Below are 26,346 nucleotides of genomic sequence, written 5' to 3'. Positions count from 1 at the left end.
AGTGTTCCTCTGAATGGCTGGCGAATGAACTGCACCGAATGTTCTTGAAAGGGGGACGAGAGAGAGCATAGAGGACTGGATATTCCCTTTATACTTGCTGATTGAAATGCCACACAGTGTTTGAGAGTCTTTCTCCGACCTTAAATGGTTAGGTGGGTGCAGTCATATCCCGGACCCGTGGCATGCATCCAAACATTCAGATTACTGCTGAGTTTTTGTGCCACAGGGTTTTCAGCGCTTTGCGCAGCAGCGTCGAGGGCGCGTTTTACGCACGAGAGATATTACTGCGAGTTTTGTGCAATATCCTCGCTTTTCATACGGCAAGCCCCTCTGAACACATCTTGTCAGTTTGTGTTTGCAATGATTGCCACGTACAAAGGCAGAATCGGTTGAAAGAGCGACCGACAGCCTCGCCCATCCATGGCGCGGGCGGCAGCCTTTCTTCTCCACAATGATGTCCTTGTGAAGACGCCATGTTGAACACGAGAGCAGCAGAGAAGCCATTAAACATCAGGCTATTTCTGAGGTCGCTTTGGACATGGTTCAGCAATGAGAGGTGTCTATAATAATGATTTTTACACCTTTATCTGCTTTTTTTTCCTCCTGACAATTATAATAAATCCCCACAGGAAAAACAATACTTGTATTATTAAAATAAACTTGAAAGATAAATATGATTTTAATGTTACATGTTAAAACAAACGGACAGAATAGTCCCAAATCATTTTTCTCAAATTAGGTCGTATAAACCATTACCTTCGGAAAGATTTTTTTCTCTCTGTCTTCTGAATGATGAAGAGCGAGTGGATTTCTCTTGTCATTCTGTCTTCAGGAAGAGAAAGAGAGGGATTGTTTGCATATTGCAATATCTAAAAGTGCCTCAAGATTTCCAGCAGCTCCACTCGTTGGAGACTGCGCAGATTGGGGTGTTTAATGATGAATTATGTCGAAAAACGACGGCTGAAACATGGTTATTGTCGTTTTTTTCTTCCTTTTAGGCGTTGCAACCCAACCCCCTCTTTAAAGCCAGTGTTAAAGGATCCGAAGATGGGAATGAAAACGTCCCTGTTTCTTCATCGTTTAGGCCTGATAGAATTATTTCAACAAAATGTTAAGGTAAATATTTGTGTTAGTGTTTTGATAATTCTGTTTGTTTAGAGTCATATTTATACATTACATCTAGCGTGTGCTGTACGTTGTTATGAGACTAATAGTGTTATGAAATTAAAGTGTGCCCTTGGCGCAAGGTCAGATATACAGTGAGTGTTCACTTACTTAAATACCAATCGAAAAAAAGGGATTTCCACTTCATTGTAAAATCAGGAATACACCATTCCCAATATAAAAGTCATAGAAGAAAAGTCAATTCCACACATTTCTTTTAAACATCATTTTACTTTTAAAAATATGTTTTGATGCCAGTACTACTGTGTTTTTTAAAAAAGTGAGGCGCAACCAGGATGAGCATTAAAACAACCACAAACCCTATCAATCATACCTGTGATTCAGCATTTTTGCAAAAGGCCAATCGTCCTTTTTCTCTATGGCCTGCCTGTTTGCTGAAATGTGAGAAGCAATCAATTTAAATGGACATTTAAAAAAAGAGAGAGAGAACAGCATGCAACTGAATGTTCTTAAGACAAAGCTTTACTCAAAACTAATGACACTTAGGGAGCACTAAAATTAAATAAAAACTCAGTTTACATAAAATGCCTCAGTTTAATTAGCAATAAAACATTTATTCTGCAGCTAAATAAGCAAAGACAATAAAGATAAACTTACTTATTGATTAATGCTTTGCCCTGAACAAGACAGGGCCTTAAAAGCAGTTGGTAATTTTCATGTGTTTTTTTCTTTCTCTCTTTTTTTCAGTCTAGTTAGTAATACTATAATCAAATTCAAGATGTTTATTCAGTAGCATTTTACTAAATAATAAAATGCTGTTTTATGGGTGTGCCATGACCTAGTTTGCTGGGACAAAGATGGTTTCCAGAAAGAGAAAAAAAAGTCTAAAAATGTCAAAGGGATATCATCCAACATTTCATCTTCCTTCTTCTCAGATCCTGTAAACAGAAACACTGTATGTATTAAATAGTCCATAAAAGGCTGATGAAATCAAGATTTAGATCCCTTTAGGAACAAAGGAAACCCATTTTGACCATTGAGTCCCAATGTTGGAGAAAATGGCTGCGCCTGCATTCAGCCTTCTCTCTGCTCTCTGTAGGAAGAACTGAAGGCTGTGCTTCTAATAGCTGAATCTACCTCGGTGCTTCAATCTGATTGGCTAGAGAGCGAGCTTCTGTTAACCAGCCAATTGCCCAAGCACCGCAGAATATCAAACAATGTTGGGAATGGTGGAATGGATTGAGACATGTATCACAACTAGTATCAGTACAAGACAAAAACTAACATTAGATGTTTAAACACTATTATTATTGTTATTATTTTCGTTTATATAGGGTGAACCCTCATGAAAGTTCATTTTACAGGCACATTCTGAATGCAAGGCTTAAGACATATTTATTAATGTTAAAATGAAAAACAAAAGCAAAAAACGCAGTTCGTTTCTAAACCAAATCATTTGGGCTTCCAGCGCGTGTCCCAATTCAGTTTTAACAACCTTCCCCAGCGTTGCTCCTCAATGTCCATCTTGTATTTAACGTCCATGTAAATCTAACGCGCAGATTCAACGCGTTCAAAACGTTCGCTTTCCTGCTAGCAATGCAATATATTTCCACTTCATATTCATTTATCGCACATAACTCCTACTTTATGTGTTTTTGACAGCCGCACAAAACTACAGCTTTACCCTAAGAATTTAAAACAATAAATCGAAAGCGCGTGTCGAATGTGCCGCGAGGTTGGGATAGTGCTGTATTGTGGGAGAGACAGAAACCCCAGACTAGAGGCACACAATATGTGTTGGCTCGCAAAAAGGAGGCAGTATCTTTAAAATCATGTAATGTGATCGGCGAAACGTTGAAGATCTAGCCGTTTTATATTAAACTACTCGATCGGGCACAACATGTCCAGACCCGGAGAAAGAAATAAGCTAAATGAAGATCACGGTAGAAGACAGAGTTCAAGTAAGCTTTCTGTTTTTTTTTCTTCCTCTGTAATGTCTGTTTCGGGTATCGCTTCAAACCCCCCCCATTTTCTACAACGTACTGTTTGTGTGCAAATATCAACCTTTGCCATGTCAGGATTATGATACATTTCTGTCTGTTTTTGTCATCTCGTCGTTAGGTTTGGCGAACGGAATGGAGAACAGCCATCCTATCTGCAGCTCGGGAGAGAAACGAAGTCATCACTGGAGAAGTTACAAGTTGATTATTGACCCAGCGTTGAAAAAGGGATCGCACAAACTGTATCGCTACGATGGACAGACCTTCAGTCTTCCGGTGAGCGAACCGAGCCGTTACAACGGATCCATCGAGCCGTGTATCGTGGCGCTGAATGGATATAACATCAGTTGCGTTGTTAACACCTGACACAGCACACCAAAGAGTTTCCCCGTTGCCAAACTTTCACGACTGTCCACTTGTTTTAAAACTAAACTAGCGAGAGACGAGCTCTGGTTATCCCGCATTCATTCTGTTGACAGTGACATGCCGGATTTGATGCGCTTCCTTACGTAAAGTGTTTATATGTGTTTGTTTTGGTTTTGTTTGCAGAACCCCGGGATGTCACCCGTGGATAGCGTTCGAGATCCGAGAATCGGTCGAATGTGGACTAAGTACAAGGAGACTGATCTCCCGGTTCCTAAATTTAAGGTAGTTCAGTCAGTCACACACCCCCCTGACACGACACATTGTGTGCATTTGTCTTGTGTTGTTGTTGTTGTTGTTTTTTAAGTGTCCAACTGCGGAATGTTTGTCGTGCACGGAACACTTTATAAATCTGATGTGTTGCTTGCGTTTGAGTTCAGAAACAAGAAACATTTAACGTTCTGTTTTCAGATAGAATACTAAAAGACACGTGCTTTCATTCAAACAAGTCTATGACGTAAGATAACGAACGTTCTTTTTCTCAGATCGATGAGTGTTACATCGGTCGCGTGCCGCCGAAGGAGGTCACGTTCGCCAGACTCAACGACAACGTCAGAGAGGGATTCCTCAGCGACATGTGCAAGAAGTTCGGCGACATTGAGCAGGTGGAGATTTTGTACAATCCGAAGAACAAAAAACATCTCGGAATTGCTAAAGTTGTATTCGGAACCGTCAAGGCGGCGAAGGATGCCGTGCAGAACTTGCACAACACGTCTGTCATGGGCAACATCATCCACGTAGAGCTGGACCCTAAAGGTAAGTGTTAAAACATTAAACTGGACATTTACGGCTTTGATATTATCGGAGGAATCTTATCTGTCTGAAGTAACTTACACCAAAAATACCGCTTGTGTTGTATATTTGAATAGATTGCTTGTGACATGAAGTCACGTGCGAAAATTTACGTTGGTTGCTTGGTAACCACTAAACTGCGAGTCAGCGGTTGAGGGATTAACCGATGTGTTTGCTTTGACGGTTTACGTAGCTGTAACTGTTAATTAGATATTAAGTTATAGTTTGAAGCAACATAACAACTGTTTAACCGTAGTAAAACATGTATATACGTGTTTTAAAGAAAACTGTGTGTTTTAGAAAATATAGGTTAACCAGACTAAAACATTATTGTTATGCAAATGAAAATGTTATTAATGTTAAACCTTTCGTTTGGACTGTTAACTGAAGGACATGCACACTGATCTTCTTTAACCTTGTAAAAGTGAGATCCTGAAAGCAGGATGACAGCTGTATTGGGTCTCCCCTCTCTTAAAGAGACAGTACCGTTTCATCTGTTATCGTCATTGACATGAATAGAAAGTGCATGCATTTCATGCATTATACTGTCATTTTCTTACTTGATGTGTATATATAGATGATGTCTATGTATATAAATGGTTGCGCATATATGTATACTGCATTTATGTATAACGTTACTGCATTTATGTTTTAATATTTTTAACATACAAATTATATAACATTTTACAGACTTGTTTTTAGTAATTTTCTTTTCAAGTTAGATTACTAGCCAATAGAATTTACACTGAAGTGATTTTTTTATGTCATGTTTTTGTGTCAACAACAAAAGCTTAATATGTACTGAAACTGAAAACGTAACAAAATGAAATAGTATTTGGCAAAAGCACATTTCTATGAAGATTGACAATGAAATTATTTTTTCTGTTATGTTTTTATGACAACAACAAAAACAGAAAATGCAACAATAAAATGTACAATTTATTGGATAATATAATGCATGCAAATTGCAATTGCATACTTTTTCTTTCTTTCTTAATTTTTTCTTAGATTTTAATGCAACTTATAGATCTAATGTGTGTGTCCTTTAGATGTAGCCCACATTGTATTTCATGTGCTTTCTTATCTGTCTGTTCAGGTGAAAATCGCCAAAGGTACTTCCAGCGTCTGATCAATGGAAGTTATACTCCGCTCACTCTTCCAGTTGGTGGTGAAGAGGCCTGTGAAGTTTCTCCACGCAGCTTGGCTGAAGCCCTGCTGGTAAAAACCAAAACCAAACCAATCTATGCTATTACTTGTGCCATTAATTATTGAAAGATTGTACTACAAAACAAAAAGTTATTTTTTTTATTTACAGCTGCATGAAGAACGCCAATATCAAAGTAGCTTTAGGCAGCTGGTTTGTTCAGACTGGTTCAAAAACAATTATTTGATTCAGAACAAAAACAAAAGTTTATTTATTTAATAGTTTCTTTTAACTTGAAATGCTCATTATGTATTTCTTAAAATCATAGCTTATTATTCTTATGTACATTTAATAATGTTGTAATGTGCAGTATTTAGATATTGAATAATAATAATTAAATGCATTTAAAATGTTTGAATCTTTTATTTAGCACTTCAAGTACAAAAAGTATTTTACCCCAGCACACTGTATAAAATGCTGGAGTTTTGAGCTTTTTATAATTTTTTCCATGACAAATAAATCCGTTTTAATTTTAACCTATTAGTTAACAAATAATTTTAATACAAAAGGTATTTTACACCAGAACACTGTATAAATGCTCTCCCTCTCTAGCAGAAACCTCTTCATTTCTAATTCAGTTTAACAGATCAACACTGACTGAAATGCACATAACTGCTACCAGCAGAGAGCTGCACACTACTACAACTTCAGTTATGAGCATTTCTGTTATTATCAGACAAAGGTGCCACATGAAAACAGAGAGTTCCATTTACTGATATTCTTTTTTTATTTTTATGAAAAAGTTGCTTTGAGAAATTCTGATATGTGTTTAACTTGGTCTTGCTTTTATGTCCACAGCCCTTGCGGAGACTGTCTGAAGGCAGTTCTTCTGCAGTCATAGGCACAGCCACGCCGGGGGGCACCAACACCCCCATGTCCCTGGATACGGCCTACTCCAGTCTAAAGCAGGATACGCCACAGTCCCAGGGTACCCCACACACCCCGCGTCCATCAGGCACCCCGTTCTCTCAGGACTCCAGCTATTCCAGCAGGCAGGGCACTCCGGCGTTCCAGTCGAACCGTGCTGAGTCCTCGGGAGGCTACAAGTCGAGACGGCATGAAACCAAATTCCAGGATGCCTACAACCGAAGACCAGAGAGGCACTACGTCCACGGTACAGGAGGAGGGGCACATCGTGGCAATGCAGAGCAACCACCCAGTTTTAAGCAACATCAGCCCCCCGAGCCACCGTCGCCTGCTTTTGCGCACACCCCGCCGCCACCAGCCAGTGGAAATTTCAAGAATGCTTTCTCTCCTTATCAGCCCCCAATGCCCCCAGTGTACACAGAACCCTCTTTCCACCAGCCTGTTCAGCGGGAAGTGGATTATAGGAAACCACCTCAAGCCCCGCCACCCCCCAGCACCGACTTCATGCCCGCCAGAGAAAGGCCAGCAACACCACCAACCCCTGAGCCGCCACCCCCTGCTCCAGAAGCCCGACCAGCCACACCTCCCCCCTCCACGCCGGAGCCCTGCCCGTCACTCGGCACCCCGACCCAGGACTCAGAGCGCAACAGCTTGGACTCGCGCATAGAAATGCTTCTGAAGCCCTTCCTGAACGAGCGCGGAGACTCAGACGCCGAGGTTCGCATGGATGGCAGTCCGATCTCCTCCTCGTCCTCTCAGCTCTCCCCTATTCCACCCCAGCGGCCCTCGCGGCCTGCAAGCACAGGCCTGGAGGACATCAGCCCAACGCCGCTTCCTGATTCAGACGATGATGAACCTATTCGTGGTACTGCTTCCCTGTTGACAAACTCTAGGTCCATGTCGCCCTCCAACATGCACAGTAAAAACGGTGCAGGAGAACCACGGACGCCTGTTGACAAAATGGACACGGTAAGACCTGCGATATGATCACTCTTTGCTGAACTTTAATGTCAAATCAAATGTATTTATATAGTGCTTTAAATAATACAGGTTGTTTGAAAGACACTTTAAAGTATTAAAAAAAAGAAAGTAATAGTATAAAGGTTGCAGAGTTATTTATATACCATTTTAGTTTGAAATCACCTCTAAATAACAGACAACAGTGTCATTATTCAGTTCGATTTAGTTCAGTGTTGATTCAGTTTAGTTCAGTTTGCAGCTGCACAAACAGTTCTTCTGAAATATTCCCTTTTTGGAGTATTGATTCAGTTTGTTGAAATGGAATGGACTTATTTGTAATTTTTTTTCAGTTTTTGAAACTGATTAAATCACATATTTTTGCCTTTTTTTGTAGCAAAATGTTATATGCTCTAAGTGTTTTAAGATATTGCCCTCTAAATCGGTTTAGTGGAGTTTGCTGCTATTTGCTATTACTGGTAGTTTGTAATGTATCTAAACTACTCAAAGGCTTCTGATGTGGTGTTAAAAAATGATATTAAGAGTTGCTGTATGGAGGGTTTGAGGACCCAGAAGAAACCACACTCATCTTCCTTTAAAGAGGCTCTTTACTTTCCCTTTTGTTTCACATTTTAGCAGTAGAAGAAATAGTGCAATCTGGCTGCAAAACATGCTTTTGAATTTTTTTCTTTAGAGTTTTAAACCAAGTTTTTTTTTTTATATATATATATTTAATTTAGATCTCAGTGTGCAGTGCTTATTTAAACCCATAGGTCTAGCCAGGAGACTTCTTGGCATTACTGCTTATTTCCTTGTTAACTTGAGATTTTGCAACTCAAACCTTTGGTGACATTTCAGCAGCATGAAAAATAGAGAGTTTAGCCTGGCACAGTTTAAGTCCTACATGTTAATCTGTACCAAATAGGCTTTCCATAGAAAAATGTGTGAATATTGGGCATCTGCAGTAAGGACATAAATGTTCAGTGCCTAATGAGGCTTCCTCTTGTAAATATACTTGTTTGCATTACAGCCCCTAGCTCTGTAAGGCAAACCCATGAAATATGATCCTACTGTGAATGCCGCCTAAGTGCAACACACTTTCATTTCCTCTTACACGCAGTTCAACTTGAGAAACAATGAACAGCCGTTAGCTCACTTTTGTGCTTCACTTCCTTCTTGAAAGCTGGACCATCAGGATAGTGCTGTTCTTACTGAATCTCTAAAACTATCGTTCAACAAGTGCGGTGTCATTTGGATTCCTACATTCAAGCCATTTACAATGATTGTTTCAAGACAATATCATTACTATTGCTTTGGGTTAGTGATTTAAATAGACTTTAACACTAAAAATATAATTCTGGTGCAAAATTAGTCTCGTATCATTTGTGCTGTAAACAAGTCATGCAGTTTGTTGAACAGAGGTATGATAATACTTTTCTAGATTAACTGATTTATGATCCCAATCCTATTGAAAAGGGGCCCCACATGCACTTGTGAGTTTTGCACACTAGTTTTAAGATCTTTAAAGGGGTGCTATTATGCTCTTTTACAAAGTCTTTATTTTGTTTTGGGGGTGTACCACAGCCTTGCATAAACAGCTCGATTAGTTCCAGGTTTGATGAAGGCCCGCCTTCCGAAAAATGAAATGTGTTGTGATTGGTTATCTGTCCCAGTGCGTTGTGATTGGCAAACAGCTTAGACTGTGTTTCAGTACTGCCCTGCCCCTTGCCAAAGCAGCAAGTTCCATCAGCTCCAGCATAGTTAAGGATGGCGTCAATATTGCCATATAATTTTCAGCCAGATTCATTAATTTATTTCTTAAGATGTTTGTGAATCTGGCCCATCATTATGCTCACTAAAGCAATAGAACTTCATTAAAATTCTATGTCTAGATCAAGTTAAAAAAGAGAAAAATAAATACAAAATTGATATTTTCGTAGTTGCACAGGAGTTGTTAAACCAAAGGCAATATAGGCCAATAGATAGTGTTCACCGGCTTAGCTTTGTAAATTATAAGTAGTGCTCTAATGCAGTAGATATTTTTATGTATATGTTTTATAACCGCAGGGCCATCAGTCGTCAGGTGAAGACATGGAGATTTCTGATGATGAGATGCCTGGCACACCGATCACTAGCGGGGACTGTGCCAAAAACATTGTGGTCAACTCTGCGATGTCTCCGATGCAGACCATTCCCATGCCCCCCCCAGGGTTCCCCCCACTGCCCCATCCACAGGCTGGCTTCCCACTACCGCCACATCATCTTACAACTGTTACGCACCTGGCTGGCCCCCATCCGATGCTACACCCATTGCACCCTTATCCCCATGGCATGATGCCCATTATGCAGATGGACCTGATGAGCTCCTTATCACAGTGGGGCAGTGTTCACATGTCCTTCCAGATGCAAACTCAGATGTTAAGCCGCATGGCACAGAGCCAGCGGTCGTACCCTTACCCTCACTTCATCAGCGGGGCTGCTGCAAGTGCTGGTGCCGCTGCCGCCGCAGCCATGCAGTATGGTGGCCCGTATCCGCCTCTGTCTATGGTTGGTGCACCTGCAGGCACTGTAGGTCATGGGCAACCCTGGCCCCTACCCAACATGCCCAAGTTCAACCCTGCTGTTCCCCCTCCAGGCTATGAGCTCCAAAAGGAAGACCCACACAAAGCCACTGTGGATGGAGTTCTTATGGTTATCGTCAAGGAGCTGAAGGCCATCATGAAAAGAGATCTCAACCGAAAGATGGTGGAGGTGGTGGCCTTCAGGGCATTTGATGAGTGGTGGGACAAACAGGAGCGTTCGGCTAAGGTAAACCCTGACCTGTTTTAAATGTCGCATGATCCCTGTTGCTCAGTATGTAAATACTTCTGGAAATGAATAATAACACCTGCAGCCAATTTGGTTTTCAAGCTATTTAGTTGTGCCAGATACAAAATCACCGTCAAGTTAAGTAACTTCCATAAATATTGTTCCCTTTAAATGACTTCTTGTTCAACACTCATACATTCATCCTAAAGGTTGCTGAACTGCACAGACATGCAAAATGAAATTGACAATTTTGGACATGTCAATATGTTTTATAATATAATAAGTTAATATAATAATGTTCATACATTTCCCAAAACCTTCCTGGGATGGATAAATAAATTGATATTTAATATGTTGGTGCTCTGGAGGGGATAGTATACAACAGTTAAAAATATCCTTAACTTCTGTACTCTTGCTCTAAATGAAATGTAAGTTTATTACATTTTCAAATTTGACGTCATGTAATTATACTAACAGAATTATCTGCTGTCATGTTTCTGCACCTGCAGGCTGCGCTCACACCTGTGAAGACAGGTGAGATCAAAGATGAGGAAAAAGAACGGGCCAAACCCAAAGAGACTATATCCTCTAGCTTACTGGAAAACTGGACCAAGGTTGAGGGTCTGGGCTTCGAGGGAATGGGACTCGGCATAGGCCTGCTCGGTGCCATCCGATTACCATCCTTCAAGGTACCAAACTACCATGCTGTGTTTTTGTTAGTTTGCTGTTGTACTGTTACAGTTGCTCATTATCAATTTCTACTCGTTTGTTTGCAGGTTAAGAGGAAACAGCCGCCTGAGCCAACATCTACCAATGACAATAAGAGGTTACGTCCATCCACACCTGTTGATGATGAGCTGGAAGATGAAGGTGTGTGATTGACATACTTGCCCAGTTAATCATATTTCTGATCTTTAAACTAAATCTTGAAAAACCTATTCCCACTGTTGGTTTTAAAGTGACAATGTTTTTTTTTACCACATACTAATTAAAAAAAAATGTGTAACTTGAATGCACTGTAAGTTGCTTTGGATAGATAAAAGCGTCTGCTAAATGCGTAAATGTAATGTAAATGCTTTACATGATTTTATGCCATTTTTGTAAACTAACTTGGTAAGGTTCTTTCTCTGAGTCAGAAAGAACAGATCTTCGCATGGACGGTTCCAGAGCAGATGTAAGTGGTTCTTCTGCCAAGCGAAGACCAGCCAGACCTCTAGAGCTGGACAGCGAAGGTGAGGAGGAGGAAACCTCTGGCAAAGAGGAGTCATCGCTTTCAGACCATGAAGAGGAGCCAGTGGAGGATGTCTCTGAGAGGTTGACCTCTGGCACGGTGAGAACCGATCCACAATACTTATCAAGTGTAGTTATCAGGCTCTATATAGAACACTTATTTGGGCCTAACAAAAACATGCCTTTTTAGGAAATGGAGGAAGATGAGGAAAAGAAGAGCAAATCAGACTCCAGTGAGAGTGAATCATCGGACTCATCAGATGACGGTAATGGCAAAAGTTTGATTAATATTGTGCCCTTGTGGTCACTGTATTTGACCTGAAGTAGTGATTTCAAAATTTTTTTTTTCTCAGAATCTTCTAGCTCATCTTCCTCTTCCAAATCTGATTCTGATTCTTCTGGGAGCGAGAGCTCATCTGACTACGAATCGAGTTCAGGGGAGGAAGAAGAAGAAGAAGAAGAGCAGGCAGTGGCAATTGAGGATGAAGATGAAGACGATGCACAAACCTCATCGACATCCTCATCTTCCTCATCCTCGTCTTCTGAAGAGGAGGATGTTGATGTAAAAGCTCCTAGTACCCCCACAGGACCACCACCAGAAGAGGAACCAAATGAGTTGGGCAGGCTGGAAGCATTAGATGAGGCAGAGATCGATCACAAACATACTGTGGTGAGCTCAATCAAGTCTGGAGTTGAAGATGTGTGGCTTCCATCTCCCAAAGGATTGCCAGGTCAGAGCCTTGATTCTTGTTTAACTTGATGTTCCTGTAGCAGATGAGTATTCTGTGTTAAAGACAGATCCTGATTGGTTGTCGTCTTTTTTCAGCTGATGAACCAGACGTTGATTTGGCTGTCAGTATTCCAGTGCCCACAGCTGAAGCCACCCTGGAGGATGTTGGTAGCTTGCGGCCACCCACCCCAACAGGTTCGTTTCCAGACAGTGATCAGGACACCCAACCAAAGAGACCTGCAGAGGACTTTCCCCGTACCCCTGGTCGTGAAGGCCCGGTTCCCCTAGAATCAGAGGCTGCAATCCCTTGTTCTCTCCCTACGCCCTCAATGCACCTTCCACTTCCCCCCAATCATGCTCTTGAAGCTCGATCCCTTCTGCCGCTTCCTGAAGCTTTGCCGGATATGCCTGTCCGTGGGCGGTTGCCTACGGAAGAAGACATCCCACGCACACCCGGGAGAGATCTTATGGACAGACCCCGGGGTTTGGGCAAGTCTCAGAGCACTGATACGGTTCCAGTCACACCAGGTAGCGACACGCCACTAACAGGTAACAGCTTGAGCTCGCCGCATATTCTCGGCAGCCCTTTCTCTTACCCCGCTCAATCCCCTGTCCTCAGCGCTGGTATCCCTCGGACTCCGGGTAGAGATTTTACTTTCACCCCAGCTTTCCCTGACTCTGCTGCTTTATCTGCAGGCCTTCCCATTCACAGGAAGGCCTCGTCTGAGAGCTTGGAGGAGAAGTCTCTCTTTAAAGAGCCTCTACTCAGCGCCTCTCCCCAGGCCATCCTACTGCCTAACAATGCCGTTTCTTCCCCACTCCCTGGTCCTCCCCTTCCTGCTGCTTCACTTCAGGAGCCACCTCTGCCTCCCCAAGGCTCCTCTCCTACTTCTGTTGAGAATTCCTTTCCTGCTGCTCCAAAAGACCTTCCTGTTCCAATGATAGATGTTCCTGTGCCCTTAGATACTACTTCAAGCAAGAGGAAACCAGGACGCCCCAAGTCTAAAACGATACCTGTGGCGACCCCTCCAGATTCTGAAGAGCCTCCAGATCCAATGGTGGCCTCTTGCCCTCCAGATCTACCAGTAAAAGATCTGTACCCAGACCACCCTTCAGAGACCTTCAAAAGAGAAGATGGTGACTCCACAGCATTGGAGGAAGATGAAAACCAAACCCAGACGGTCATACCTGAGGCGGAAGACAGGTTGTCTTACGTCGAGGAACCTGTTCAGAAGACGCGCAGACAGAGGCGGGGCTGGCAAGAGTTGTTGTTGTCCATGCATTCTCCTGTGACATCACCGCACCGCCCCAGCTTCCTACCCCGCTCAGATTTTGAGGAGATGACCATCTTGTATGACATCTGGAATGATGGCATTGATGAGGAGGACATCCGCTACCTGAAAATAACTTACGACAAGATGCTGCAGCAGGACAATGGCAACGACTGGCTCAACGACACCCTCTGGGTCCACCATCCTCATATCCTTTGCTGCTAAAATGTAAATGTGCGAATTAGCATTAATAAAAATCCATTGTCTTTTATTACCGTATTTTTCGGACTATAAGTCGCACCTAAGTATAAGTCGCATCAGTCCATAAATATGTCATGACGAGGACAAAAACATATATAAGTCACACTGGACTGTAAATCGAATTTATTTAGAAAAAGAGCCAAGAGAAACATTACCGTCTACAGCCGCGAGAGGGCGCTCTATGTCTTCAGTGTAGACTACAGGAGCACTGAGCAGCATAGAGCGCCCTGTCGCGGCTGGAGACGGTAATGTTTTCTCTTGGTTAATTTCTCTCAGTTCATGTCAAATTAATTTTGATAAATAAGTCGCACCTGACTATAAGTAGCAGGACCAGCCAAACTATGAAAAAAAGTGTGACTTATAGTCCGGAAAATACGGTAATGTGGACTTTAAGTGTAAAATCCTTTTAAAGTGGCTGTGGGTAGCATATGCTTCCCTAGTGGCAGGGGAAAAAAAAGATTTGGGGGAGTGCTGGGTGAAGTCATTTAGTTCCTTTTGCAATTTAGAAATTATACCCTCGTGCAATGATCTTCAAATCTGGACCTCGAGATCCACTTTCCTGCAGAGTTTAGCTCTAACCCTAATCAAACAAACCTGGACATGCTAATCAATGCCAATCAATGTCTTGTGATTATTAGAAAATCCCAGGCAGGTGACTTTGATTAGGGTTGGAGCTAAACTCTGCAGTGCACTGGACGTCCAGGGCATGATTTGAGGAAGTGGGCCCTAGTGGGTAAAAATGGAATAGTGCAATTGAATTGCTGTTCATTGGTTGATGTGAGATCTCAAATAGAACCCCAGTATTCACATTTTTGGAATTATCTTACTTGTTGACAGTATTGTTGTAACAAAATAATTACATCCAATAAAATCAATTGCTAGTATTTGCATACCTGTTATGTGGAGATATATCTGTTCATGTAAAGAAAGACTCCTTGACTCCTCTGAACCTACCAACATGGGCAGCACATCAGGACTGAAGAAGAAGCGGAAAGAGGACGGTATACGCGACCATGTCACCGGCTGTGCCCGCAGCGAGGGCTATTACAAAATCGACAAGATAGACAAAATGAAGTACCTGAATAGCTCACGCCTGCAGTCTGAGGAGCCTGATGTGGACACTCAGGTGGGCCGCAGTGCTGAAATATACTAGAGTTCACTAACAATCAACATCAGGGCCTTGAGCAATTCAGCTTAATGAAGTATCCACAATGTTTGTGTGTGATTTCTCACAGGGGAAGAGTATTCCAGCACAGCCCCAAGTGTCCACTAGGGCAGGTTCAGAGCGGCGTTCTGAACAGCGCCGGCTGCTGTCGTCCTTCAGCTGTGACAGTGACCTCCTCAAATTCAACCAGCTCAAGGTAGGACAAACGAAACCCAGCTATTTACATCTTGCTCAACATCACCAATCAAAATATCTAACAAGTCAAAAATTCTCCACAGTTCCGTAAAAAGAAGATCCGGTTCTGTAGAAGTCACATTCATGACTGGGGATTGTTCGCCATGGAACCTATTGCTGCCGATGAGATGGTTATCGAATATGTCGGCCAAAATATCCGACAGGTGAGCGTGATGCCAGCCAAGCTTTCAGCATCCTTGCTGGTTGGCCAGTCTGTTTCTAACTGTCTCGTCTCCATCTGCAGGTTATCGCAGACATGCGAGAGAAGCGCTACGAGGAAGAAGGCATCGGCAGTAGCTACATGTTCCGTGTGGATCATGATACCATTATAGACGCAACCAAATGTGGCAACTTCGCCCGCTTTATCAATCACAGTTGCAATGTTAGTTTGCTTATACGTTGTCTTTACAAAAGATCATTTTGAAGTTGAAAACCATACTGATGATGTCTGCTTGTGTTTTGCAGCCAAACTGTTATGCCAAGGTCATCACTGTGGAGTCGCAGAAAAAGATCGTCATCTACTCCCGGCAGCCAATAAATGTTAACGAGGAGATCACCTACGACTACAAGTTCCCCATCGAGGACGAAAAGATACCGTGCCTCTGTGGCGCAGAGAACTGCAGGGGAACCTTAAATTAACCCCAGTGGATAGGTGAAAACTTTCTTAAAAACATGCACTGCCCAACAACAAGCCCAGACACCCCGTCTTCTGGATCTACAGAGGAAATAGTGGGTGAAATACAACACATCCACTGGATATATCGTGCAGCTAAGTGTCTGGGACTTGATTATTGTACTTTTTCATGATTGTTTACGAATTACAGGTGCTCTTTCAAGCATAAAAAATGAGTTTTCTACCACTCTTCCATAGACCTCTATGGAACTGGACTTAGTTTGTCCCCTAAATGTTTGGGCACTCACTTTGCGGTCTGCCCATTTGGCACAGTTTGTCCTTGCCGTGGAGCTCCGGCTCCTCGTTAGTCCCCTTTTCCTCTGCGGTTTAGTTATGGAGAGACCTCCCCGTCCCTGAACTCGGACTCGAAACACTTTAAGCTGCTCACATCTGTCCCACACGCACAAAAGTAAAAAAAAAAAAAGCTTTGGTCAGGTTTTTTTGTCTTTGTCCTTCCAGCCCAACTTGTATGAAGTTCAGTTTTTTGTCGGACTTCACTGTAACAAGCCCACAAGGTTTAGCATTCATCGTGACACTAACCATTGTTGGGGGAATTGGGTCAGTTGTCTTCAATTTGCAGAACATTCAACAAAAGCACACCTGCGCCGGCCACAAAACAAATCAGTAGAAAAGATCCACAGCTCAGGCAAATTTACACAAAGCGAAACGCTCCTAGGATATTTCAGCCAGCGCTGCATCTGGCACCTACGGATTGGACCTTTTTTAAAGGATCAAAAGCAAAACTAACAATACACTACACTTTATTCTTTCATTTATTCAAGCCATTTTTACAACATCTCTGTGATCTTTGGATTTGAGTGTGTTTGCTGCCCTCTAGCTTTTAGAAGGTGTAAAGGCAGAGAGCTGCTTGTTTTCAGTCAGATTCCACTTTAAAGCTGTACAGCTTAGTATTAACTCTGTGTTTGGCATGTCAGCTCACTATTTCAGCAGATGAACATGCAGAGGTCCAATTGGCTTCGTGCATATTCAGTCACTAGTGCTGAATTTTCTATTACGGAGCAAATCTCACCAATATGTTGCTGCTATTCTGCAAACGTATGTCCCGGATTTTCTCCACCGGTTCACTTTAAGAATCGAAATCCACCTGCACTGGTTTCAGCATGGGTTTTCATAGTATTAGGAGTTCTCTGTGAGTGCGGTAACTGGTGCACAGCACTGAAGCTTATCAAAAAGGTTGGCTAGGCACCAATTCCACTAATAAATCTAATCTAAGTAGATGCACGAATGTTTAGGATATCAGACCCTGGAGTATTAGGTATGTCAACCTGAAAACGTCAGCAGTGGACCCAGAAAATCAAGTTCAAGTCGAATGCAGTGCCAAATTTGAACTTTAATGTGTCAAAACTCCAAAGGCGAACCCTCTTCCATTCGTCTCCTATGTGTGTGTTTTTGTACGAATGACCTACGTTCACTGGTACTTTGGGTGACCCTTTTGAGGTCCTTCTGCATTTTGCTCAGTATTTAATCATCAGAAAGTTTGAAAAGCTATTACAGCCTCATTCAGCCAAATTTCCCTTTGAGAGCAGAAGACTTTCTGATCTGCAAGGCAGCGTGGTCACTTGCTTTTCTTTTGTGATTTGGTTATGTTAATAAATGCACTAGAGGCTTCCAACCCCCATCAAGACAAATGGCACTCACAAGACCAAGCTATGAAACGTGTCCTTTACATTAGTTCACTCACAGGGTAAGGTCTCCCAGCTTTTTGTTGTTTTTATTTTTAAATATGTTTATATTGTACAGGATAATAATGGTTTGTATTGAGGAATGAGACTTTTTTAAAATCACAATGGGGAGCGATAATGCATCATTCTGCTTTTATGAGCGACAAATGGAGTATTTAAAATGAATATTTTTCAGGGATCATTATATGAAAAAGAGGGTTGAATGGCTAATTTAAAGAAAATGATGCATCTTGTACATAAAACAGATTTGTACTTCCTTTTGAAAGATTGTTTCTTGTAGAAACGTCTTTTTTTTTCCTGCCCATTTTCCTTTGGATTCTTATGTGTAAATACTTTAACTGTGAATATATAAATATAAATATATATATATTTTTGTTCCTGAGGATTTGCTACAGCGTCACAGCTCAGGAAGGTCTGTCTGACAGTGAGTACAGAGAGCTGCTGGCAGTATTTTCAGCTTGTGTCAAGCTTTATTTTTTATTTTCGGTTGTAAATTCTATGAAAATCTGTTTGCAGTGTGGGGGAAAAGCATTATCATTCAAAAATGGCAAGGGAGATTGGCGAAATTGACCTTTAGACCGTCTATTTATTATACCACAAATGTATGAAAAAAAGATCATGGAAAAATAAAGGATTTTTTTTCAACTGCCTTGTCTTGGAACTAATCTTTTAATCGTGTCTCACTTTTATGTAAAGTTTATTGATCTGAATGTTTTCTCCAGATGAGTTCCTGTGTACAGAGTCAGCATGAGCAGAATTCCAAATGTGAGTTTTAATTACGATTAATAACTTCACATATTTTTGTCAGTAGGAAGTCTAAACCACACTGGGGTCTCTCCATCTGCCCTACATACTGGCTTACATTACTCATAGTTCTATTTATATGTTTACTCTTTACTGTTAGTAAAGACTTTCAGATATAATTTGTAAGATTCAGCTATTAGTTGTAATTTATTTAGTTTCTATTTGCAAAAATTATAATAATTCTGTCATCAGTTCCACAAAAACAAATTGATTCCTTAATTTTTTTGTATATTTATTACTATTTCTTATATATATATATATATATATATATATATATATATTAAAGCTGCAGTCGGTAACTTTTGACACTCTAGAGCCCCCTTCCTCAAATCTTGCCCTGGAGGTCCAATGCACTGCAGAGTTCGGCTCCAACCCTGATCAAAGCCACCTGCCTGTGATTTTCTAATGATCCCAAAGACATTGATTAGCATGCTCAGGTGTGTTTGATTAAGGTTAGAGCCAAACTCGGCAGGAAGGTGGATCTCGAGGTCCAGATTTGAGGATCCCTGCTCTAGAGGTTAATAAACAGAACTGCTTGCGTCTTGCGGAAGGACATCGTAGCCGGAACTACTTCTCTCTGTTTATGTCTATGAAGAATCACAAATGCCGCGTTTCCACCGAAATTACCCGGAACATTTTTCCCAGGAACTTTTTTTCCCAGGAACTTTTTTCCCCCCAGACCTGTTGCTTTCTGCGTTTCCACCGCGGTGTAAAGTACCGGGTAGATTAGGCAAATAGACTGGTGACGTAGGTCTGCGCGCGTTTCTCAATACAAAGTACTGCTGATTTGTTTTTGTTTTTTTTAAAGTACGCTGATTTTGGACGTGCATCCTCGGTAGTTAGTTCAGACTTTGTGCATTCGACTTGGGAGTGTGATGTCCGCGACGACGCAAGTCCGGAAAATCTATAAACAACAGCGTACTTGATAACTTCAGTCAGCTCGTCTTGGCTACTGCAATTTTCCTATTTACAATAAAACGAAATGGGATATAAAATACCACTGCCTCCTTTGGTTTTCATTTAAGCATAATAACAGCTGCAGAAATGTACTTAGTTCAGGGATATGTGTATATGCAGCCATTACAATGAAACGAAATATTATATAAATTTGCCTTTTTTATTTCCATTTTAACATATAGATACATTGAATACAGACCAAAGAAAACCTGTTAGATTTACCCCGCAGCTGAATTATATGTTATGTTTAACCACTAAAGACACATCAGAGCCAGCGGCACATATCAGAAGGTCTAGCCGATTTGAGGCTGCATCTCGGCGGATACATGAGGACTGAGCTCTCGCTGATCGAGTGGAGCTCACCATCGCAGAGATCGGCGAAACACATTTTTTAAATAGGCACGGTCTTTATAAATAAACCATAGATTTGCGTTTTAAACAACTACATTCTCGCCTGAAATACTTTTAAAATTACATTTCATGACACAATAACAGTAATATTTGCAAATGATCCAAATAAATGGTGGTTGAACTCAACCAATGCTGCGTGAACTCAGATCGCTTTGGCTACTGCAATTTTCCCCTCAGTACATTTACAATAAAACGAAATAGGATATAAAATACCACTGCCTCCTTTCGTTTTCATTTAAACATAATAACAGCTGCAGAAATGTACTTAGTTCAGGGATATGTGTAACGTTATATACAGCCATTACAATGAAACGAAATATTATATAGACTTGCCTTTTTTATTTTCATTTTAACATATAGATAAATTGAATACAGACCAAAGAAAACCTGTTAGATTTACCCCGCAGCTGAATTATATGTTATGTTTAACCACTAAAGACACATCAGAGCCAGCGGCACATATCAGAAGGTCTAGCCGATTTGAGGCTGCATCTCGGCGGATACATGAGGACTGAGCTCTCGCTGATCGTGTGGAGCTCACCGTCTCAGAGATCGGCGAAACACATTTTTAAATAGGCGCTGTCTTTATAAATAAACAACAGATTTGAGTTTTAAACAACTACATTCTCGCCTGAAATACTTTTAAAATTACATTTCATGACACAATAACAGTAATATTTTGAAAATGTTGATCCGAATAAATGGTGGTTGAACTCAACCAATGCTGCGTCAACTCAACCAATCAGGATGTTTAGCGCCAAAGTCCCGCCCCCGAAAGTTCCTGAACTTTAAAAAAGTACCACCTCGCCAGCAGGGACTTTCTGGGGGGCATTTTTTTACCCGGAACTTTTATTTAGTTCCTGGTTCCTGCGGTGGAAACACACCAAGTACCGGACCAAGTCCCTAGTTCCTGGGTAAAGTTCCTGCGGTGGAAACGCGGCTAAAGGTACTGGGTTGCTCCACCGCGGTACCCCCGAAGCAATCTAAAATAGTCCGAATATAAACACTTATTATAGGTGCACCCTAGTGATTCAGGATAGGCTAAATACACGGTTTGGAAAATGGATTCATGGTGTACTCGCTTATTATATACATTTTGTAAATCTTGAACACAAAAAAAAGTTACGGACCTCAGCTCTGATTGGTTATTTCTTACCGGGAGCGGATGAATTTCTGCAAATGGCAATAGGACCACTGGGAGGAGCCAGAGGAGCTTGATTTTTTTCAAGGATTATCTGTCTCATATTCTACTGTCAGGACATAATGACAGGTTTCACAAATACATTTTTACAAAAGTTACCTACTTCAGCTTTAAATTATAAAACTAATTTCAAATATTAAATTACAATTTATATATATAAAAAACGTAAACTTAAATATCCGTTTTTTTCTGTGGATATTATTTTCTTATTACACTCAAACACCATTCTAATACATAATTGACACAGGACAGAAATTTCAAGTTCATTTTCTGTCATACTTGCAGGAATGTAATAGAAAACAACAATGCAGAAACAACCATATGTTTTCTCTGTGCAAAAACATTGTGTCAGTGTTGATAGAAAGGCCAAAATGTTGAGGAAAAAGACAAATTTTCAAATTTATCTTGATTAATATGGATGCAGCCTAATAATTATAATAAATCTGATGACACTACTCACTCCTGTTACTTTTACTCAGTAACTATATACAAGTAGCTATAGGTTTTATGATATGAGTAACAGGAGTGAAAGTAACAGGATTGAGATTTTAGGATAAAATGAGCAAATACATAAAATCAAGCCACATGGAGTAAATGCTGATATTATCAGAATATTCAGCGAATTATAGTGATCCACCAAAGATTTGTATTAAAATAAACAAATAGCATATATTACATATTTAGGTAACAGGATAGTTTATTTCCAGCCACCTTTACAATATCATCAAATATACAGAAAAGAAAATAAGACCACATGCTTTCAGTCATTGCATTGCCTTCAGAAGATCCAGATGTTGCAATATTATGTTGAAAATGTGTCTTTTGGAATTTTCCTGGATTTTTATTTTTATTTTTTAGAGGGGAAGTGTGTCAGGGTAACAGGACTGAGTGAAAACCTGGGGGCATGACTAAAATGTGTATTTTATCAAAAATATTATACATTTATTTAGAAATATATATATTTAAAGCACAAATGGGATATAGACTAACAAAAAAAATGCAAAAAAAAAAAGATTTCTAAAGGATTTTAAACATTATATTAAATGTTAAAATGTAGCGTTACAAAATTATCAATTATTATAATACAAATGGCCATACAAATTATGGGAGTTTTGCGAATGTAGCAAACATACATATATATTTTTTAAAAATAGAACGTTTAAAAATACAGTAGAAATATGAAAAAACATTTAAACAGGATGATAGCTGAATGAAATTGGATAAACACTGCACGGGAGAATCCCAGGGAACACAGGCATGCTAAGATGTCCTGGGGACAGAAGTGAGAAAAACGCAAGGTCTCAAGGTAAAAGCGTCTAATATTTCTTGTTATATTACATTATCTTAGTTGTTACCAGTAAAGATAAAGTACAATGATTTAAAGACAAGTAGTCGTTGATAAGGTCCCCTTCAGAACGTCAGGCTGAAATAGTGACTGTTCTGTCAGTGAGCGGCAGGGAATGACCTCACTGTCCAGATTAGCAAACCTAGTCCCCTAGAAAGAGACAGAAACAAGGGCTCTTTGTGTTGAGCGAGCAGTGCCCCCAGTGTCAGTAACAGGACGTGAAGGGTATGAGCACTAAAACAATACACTTGTGTGTGACTGAGCTAGTCAAAATAGACAAAACACACCGATAACAATGTCATTTTATTTCAACACTTTGTCATTTGTAAAAGAACACTTTGCATTTGAGTCAAACTATTGTTAGCTGAGCTATTGTATATAGCCTACATCAAATAGTTTGTCTCCTGAGGTAAGTTTGTGTTTTTCACAGAATAACTTTATTGGTCCGTCTAGGTGTACATTTGTAAGGTCATAAACTCCCCTTAAATTTATCTTTCTGCTGTAAGGTGTCATTCCCACAAAGTGGCTTTTGTGTATGACTGGGGAAAAGGCTTTGAGTGATCAAGTTCAGTGTGAAATACGTAAATGGGGATACCCACTAAGGAAAATCACTCATCAGATAGCAGTCATAATTTGTTTCTATATACATATAATTAACACAGTCGTCCTTGGTGAATTAAAATGGATTATAATTCCATTTAACTAGAGAAAAGATGATGACTAGAAAAAGTTAGTTTTTAATGTTAGGAGAATAGCGAAGTCTACCAAAACAAGAACGATAGTCACAGAGGTACGTTATCGTTGGAATAACCCCGAAACGATTGATTTATCGGCCGATGAACGATAGATAGACTGACATCCAATTAGAATCCACCTTGTGCATTTAAAGCGACAGGTGATATAACAGAACTTTAACGTGCATTGGTGTGAACGGGCCTTATATATAACTAATAATTATACGGTTATAATAGTCGTTCAAATTCGATGAGAATTGTCCACACACTAGCTATAAGGATAATGACACAGCAAGGATATGGTTGTTACACTTTCTGGGTTTTTTTTGCATTAAATTATTGGCAGCCAATCAGAATCTATCGTCTTTAAACAGCCACTGCATTTAAAGTGGCAGACACATTACTGTAGGCTGCTTGTAATAAAGAGAACGTTATAATTTTTGTTGTGAACGGGTCTTTAGACTGGCTACCAGTGATGCTTTCTGGGAAGTTTCTTATACAGTATTTTAAGTGGACGTTTAATACTGCCATTCTGCAATACGTTTAACACTAAATGTTTAAAAATCCAGTAAATAAAAGAACATAAAAAATATAAAAAATGGCAAGGGGGGGAACTCCATTGGTGAGCATCTTAGCATCTTTGGATGCGTACACAGGCCGACCGTAGGTTGGATGGATGTGTCTGTAGTTGTTCTGCAGTTGAACCTGTTTATCGGCTAATTCCTCCGTGGAATATATCCCTTTTACAAACAGCTCAAACTGTCAAAAGATAACAAATGTTACAAAAATCTTTAATACATTTGTACAACAGTGTAAGGTCTATAGACAACAACACAATCTACGCAACTAAGCAAATGCAAGTTGCAAGTGTGTGTCAATGCGTGCAGCGTTATTGTGTCTGTCACAAACCGCCATACCTTAAAGGTCTGCTATTAAATGTGTGTTACTCATTGCAATCATATTGAGTGTTTACATTTTAAATTGTAATTTGGCAAGATTCCCTTTAAACTGCTGCGTCGCCATAACCATAAAAGAAGAATGTTTATGTTAATATCACTATGGCGCCCCCTTGCAGCAACACTGAAATTGCATTGTATTATGAAATGCATAAAATTGTTTTACGGTTATCTAAAGCCTCGATTTCCCATAGTTGTGTAGAGTATATTTGGATGTCTTACCTGAGCCCATGAGATATAGGTGGGTACTTCGTACACGGTCCACAAAACCACCTGTGAACAGGGCGGCGTTGTGAGGCTGCCGTGATAACGGTAATACTGCGTTAGGTTTTTCTGAGGTAACAGATTCATCAAAGGAAATGGTCTGATCGATTTTGTTTGTCCTACAAGATACACACACATACATGTATATATTGTACATTTAATATGTATTTACATTTATGTAAAATATACATTTTATATAAACATGAAAATGTATACATGTACATATTTCTTAAATATATACATGTATTTGTGTGTACTTATATAAACGTATAAATATACCCAGTACACACATTATTAATCAAGATTAATCATAGTTAATCTATTTAACTAAGCCCTAAGACATTTAGATTAACATTAACATTAAATTTTTTTATTAAATGAATGGATTACATTAATCAAAGTTCACTTTCTCAACTAACCTTTGTAGGCGACAGAAGGAAGTGCATTTGAGATGGACTGGAAGTTTTCATTGTGCAAATATGTCACCTGTGGAAGAGTGATAACGATAAAATACAAACCTGTGGTGTACCACTTCAGATAAAACAATATCTTACATCGATGAAGACTCCAAGCACAGCAAGGCCAGTTGGGTCATCAAGCGCGGACGTCAAATTTGGATGTGTGGATTTGATGTTGACTATATGCATCTGCCCACAAACATGGACAAACATTACAAAAACTGTAAACATCATAAACAGCTTAAAGATATGGATAACGTGAAGCCCCAAACCTCCATAGGGAATCTCAGGTGGCCCAAGGTGTGTTCAGAACCATTTGAAGACACGCTTCCCCAATGGAAATGCAGCTGGATGGTGCGGTAGATTCCAGGAAGCCCTCCGCCACTCACCTGCATACCGTCACCCAACTCCAGCACAACTACACACAGAGACACGCTACCTTCAATAAAATACAGCTACACCTTCATGATGCTTGGAATAAAAGTGTCCAAAAACCTTTCCTATCTAAAGGTCAGTAGTCACTTACCAGAGTGACCCTGGTTTGTCAGCCACCATTGCCCTTTATGAGTCAAATTAAAACCCTCCAGGTGCAGAGAGTCTAAAGATTGGTTCTTCATCAGCTGATGGTCCAGGTTGATGGGAGAGTGATGGCTCTCCAGAAGAGGATGGCAAGAGGGGTAGTTTTCTCCCCATGCATATGGATCTACCAAGAACAGTTCATTATTGTTTTACGACATGACAATAGTAGCTTTGCAAAAATTTGTTTCTGAATGAATTAATTCCAACAAGAACAAGCTACAGAACCAGAACTCACCACAGTGCTCCTCATTATAACAGAAGTCTTGAGGGAAAACATAAAAAAAAAAAAAAAAGATTTATCAAAGTTCATCAAATCACTTATTTCAGTCAAAGCCACTGAACTCAATTCCTTCAAATGAAAGGTTTTGCATCAATGAATCATTCGTCACTCACCATCATCACTGTGTGCCAATGACACCACGGACAACATCAGCATCAGAAGCAACATCGTGCCCTGAAAATGAATGGAAATGTTCCCGCTGGTCCTACGCCACAAAAAACACTAAATGCCAAGCAAACGGGGGTTTAAGTAGTGATCTTCTTGAATGGAGGTAGGATGTCAGGTTTTTTCTCTGACTGTGCTGACTTGAACACGTCGCTGCCGCTGCGCTCGTTCACAGACTCACACAAATAACTTTTGTTGAACAAGGAGCCAGAGAACCAACACTGATTATATGCAATGAGCAAAACAGGGACATTTTGTGTTATATATATAAAATAATGGAATGGAATGTTTAACAAAGATAATCAATCAAATGTGGGGGATTAATCTAACAAATATTTGAACAATAATAACCACAACAATACTTACTAATATATATATAGTAACATTATTTTAATAATACTATTATGATTATTAACAATAATAAATTAGTTCACAGAGGCTCTAAAAAAGTATCCAAGTCAGATTTACACTAGAAATTGATACTGTAATCAGCAAGGATGCATTAAATTGATAAATGTGATAAGTGACAGTAAAAGGTTATTAAAAAATATATTTCAAATGCTGTTTTTTTTATACTTTCAAAGAATCCTGAAAAAAAAAAATCAGTTTGCAAAAAATATTATTAAACATCTGTTTCTAACATTGTTATTAAATTCCTGATTATCAAATCAGCATATTAGAATGATTTCTGAAAGATCATGTGATACTGAAGTAATGATGCTGTACATTCATCACAGGAATAAACTACA

At 40.1% G+C, this 26,346-nt stretch overlaps 2 protein-coding genes and 1 long non-coding RNA gene across 7 annotated transcripts; 1 reads left to right on the top strand and 2 right to left on the bottom strand.

Annotated features, from left to right (window-relative positions):
- Window positions 1-257: 257 nt before the first annotated feature.
- Window positions 258-18,088, top strand: setd1ba (SET domain containing 1B, histone lysine methyltransferase a). Of its 5 annotated transcripts, none has more exons than XM_026274343.1 (19): window positions 258-556; window positions 999-1,116; window positions 3,247-3,401; window positions 3,675-3,773; window positions 4,034-4,304; window positions 5,437-5,558; window positions 6,343-7,380; window positions 9,436-10,176; window positions 10,686-10,865; window positions 10,953-11,046; window positions 11,313-11,506; window positions 11,597-11,672; window positions 11,760-12,137; window positions 12,233-13,615; window positions 14,619-14,794; window positions 14,904-15,029; window positions 15,112-15,231; window positions 15,312-15,449; window positions 15,533-18,088. In XM_026274343.1, exons 3-19 carry the CDS (start codon window positions 3,261-3,263, stop codon window positions 15,704-15,706), a joined length of 5,451 nt encoding a protein of 1,816 aa, XP_026130128.1. In that variant the 5' UTR covers window positions 258-556; window positions 999-1,116; window positions 3,247-3,260; the 3' UTR covers window positions 15,707-18,088. The 5 variants fall into 5 exon arrangements, with proteins under 5 accessions (XP_026130128.1, XP_026130127.1, XP_026130130.1 ...); XM_026274345.1 differs by lacking the exons at window positions 258-556; window positions 999-1,116 and adding an exon at window positions 2,945-3,086 and having other exon boundaries at window positions 12,233-12,331; window positions 13,100-13,615; XM_026274344.1 differs by lacking the exons at window positions 258-556; window positions 999-1,116 and adding an exon at window positions 2,945-3,086 and having other exon boundaries at window positions 12,233-12,685; window positions 13,100-13,615.
- On the bottom strand, window positions 1,385-1,922 carry LOC113110258 (uncharacterized). Its single transcript, XR_003293112.1, has 2 exons — window positions 1,783-1,922; window positions 1,385-1,559 (listed from the first exon to the last, which is right to left on the bottom strand). It is a non-coding gene; the product is annotated as an uncharacterized LOC113110258 (long non-coding RNA).
- A 3,939-nt stretch (window positions 18,089-22,027) lies between the features above and the next one.
- car15 (carbonic anhydrase 15) lies at window positions 22,028-25,903 on the bottom strand. The gene is made up of 8 exons (XM_026274340.1): window positions 25,546-25,903; window positions 25,388-25,414; window positions 25,100-25,276; window positions 24,846-24,991; window positions 24,670-24,762; window positions 24,535-24,601; window positions 24,074-24,234; window positions 22,028-23,654 (listed from the first exon to the last, which is right to left on the bottom strand). The coding sequence occupies exons 1-8, from the start codon at window positions 25,598-25,600 to the stop codon at window positions 23,445-23,447; spliced, it is 936 nt and encodes a 311-aa protein (XP_026130125.1). The 5' UTR covers window positions 25,601-25,903; the 3' UTR covers window positions 22,028-23,444.
- Window positions 25,904-26,346: the final 443 nt, after the last annotated feature.

This window comes from Carassius auratus, chromosome 10, assembly GCF_003368295.1.
Source record: "Carassius auratus strain Wakin chromosome 10, ASM336829v1, whole genome shotgun sequence".
In the NCBI taxonomy this organism is placed as follows: domain Eukaryota; kingdom Metazoa; phylum Chordata; class Actinopteri; order Cypriniformes; family Cyprinidae; genus Carassius; species Carassius auratus.
Note: the sequence above shows the minus strand (reverse complement) of the source record. Positions and strands in the feature narration are given on the sequence as shown.

What these genes read in the sequence shown, in the direction of transcription:
- car15 (XM_026274340.1), bottom strand. Translation starts at nt 25,600, where the DNA reads ATGTTGCTTCTGATGCTGATGTTGTCCGTGGTGTCATTGGCACACAGT. An exon ending in TTATAATGAGGAGCACTGTG is followed by an intron (nt 25,277 to 25,387) that starts GTGAGTTCTGGT and finishes TGTTCTTGGTAG; the next exon opens with ATCCATATGCATGGGGAGAA. An exon ending in GACAAACCAGGGTCACTCTG is followed by an intron (nt 24,992 to 25,099) that starts GTAAGTGACTAC and finishes CTCTGTGTGTAG; the next exon opens with TTGTGCTGGAGTTGGGTGAC.
- setd1ba (XM_026274341.1), top strand. Translation starts at nt 3,026, where the DNA reads ATGTCCAGACCCGGAGAAAGAAATAAGCTAAATGAAGATCACGGTAGA. An exon ending in GCTTGGCTGAAGCCCTGCTG is followed by an intron (nt 5,559 to 6,342) that starts GTAAAAACCAAA and finishes TTATGTCCACAG; the next exon opens with CCCTTGCGGAGACTGTCTGA. An exon ending in CTGTTGACAAAATGGACACG is followed by an intron (nt 7,381 to 9,435) that starts GTAAGACCTGCG and finishes TTATAACCGCAG; the next exon opens with GGCCATCAGTCGTCAGGTGA.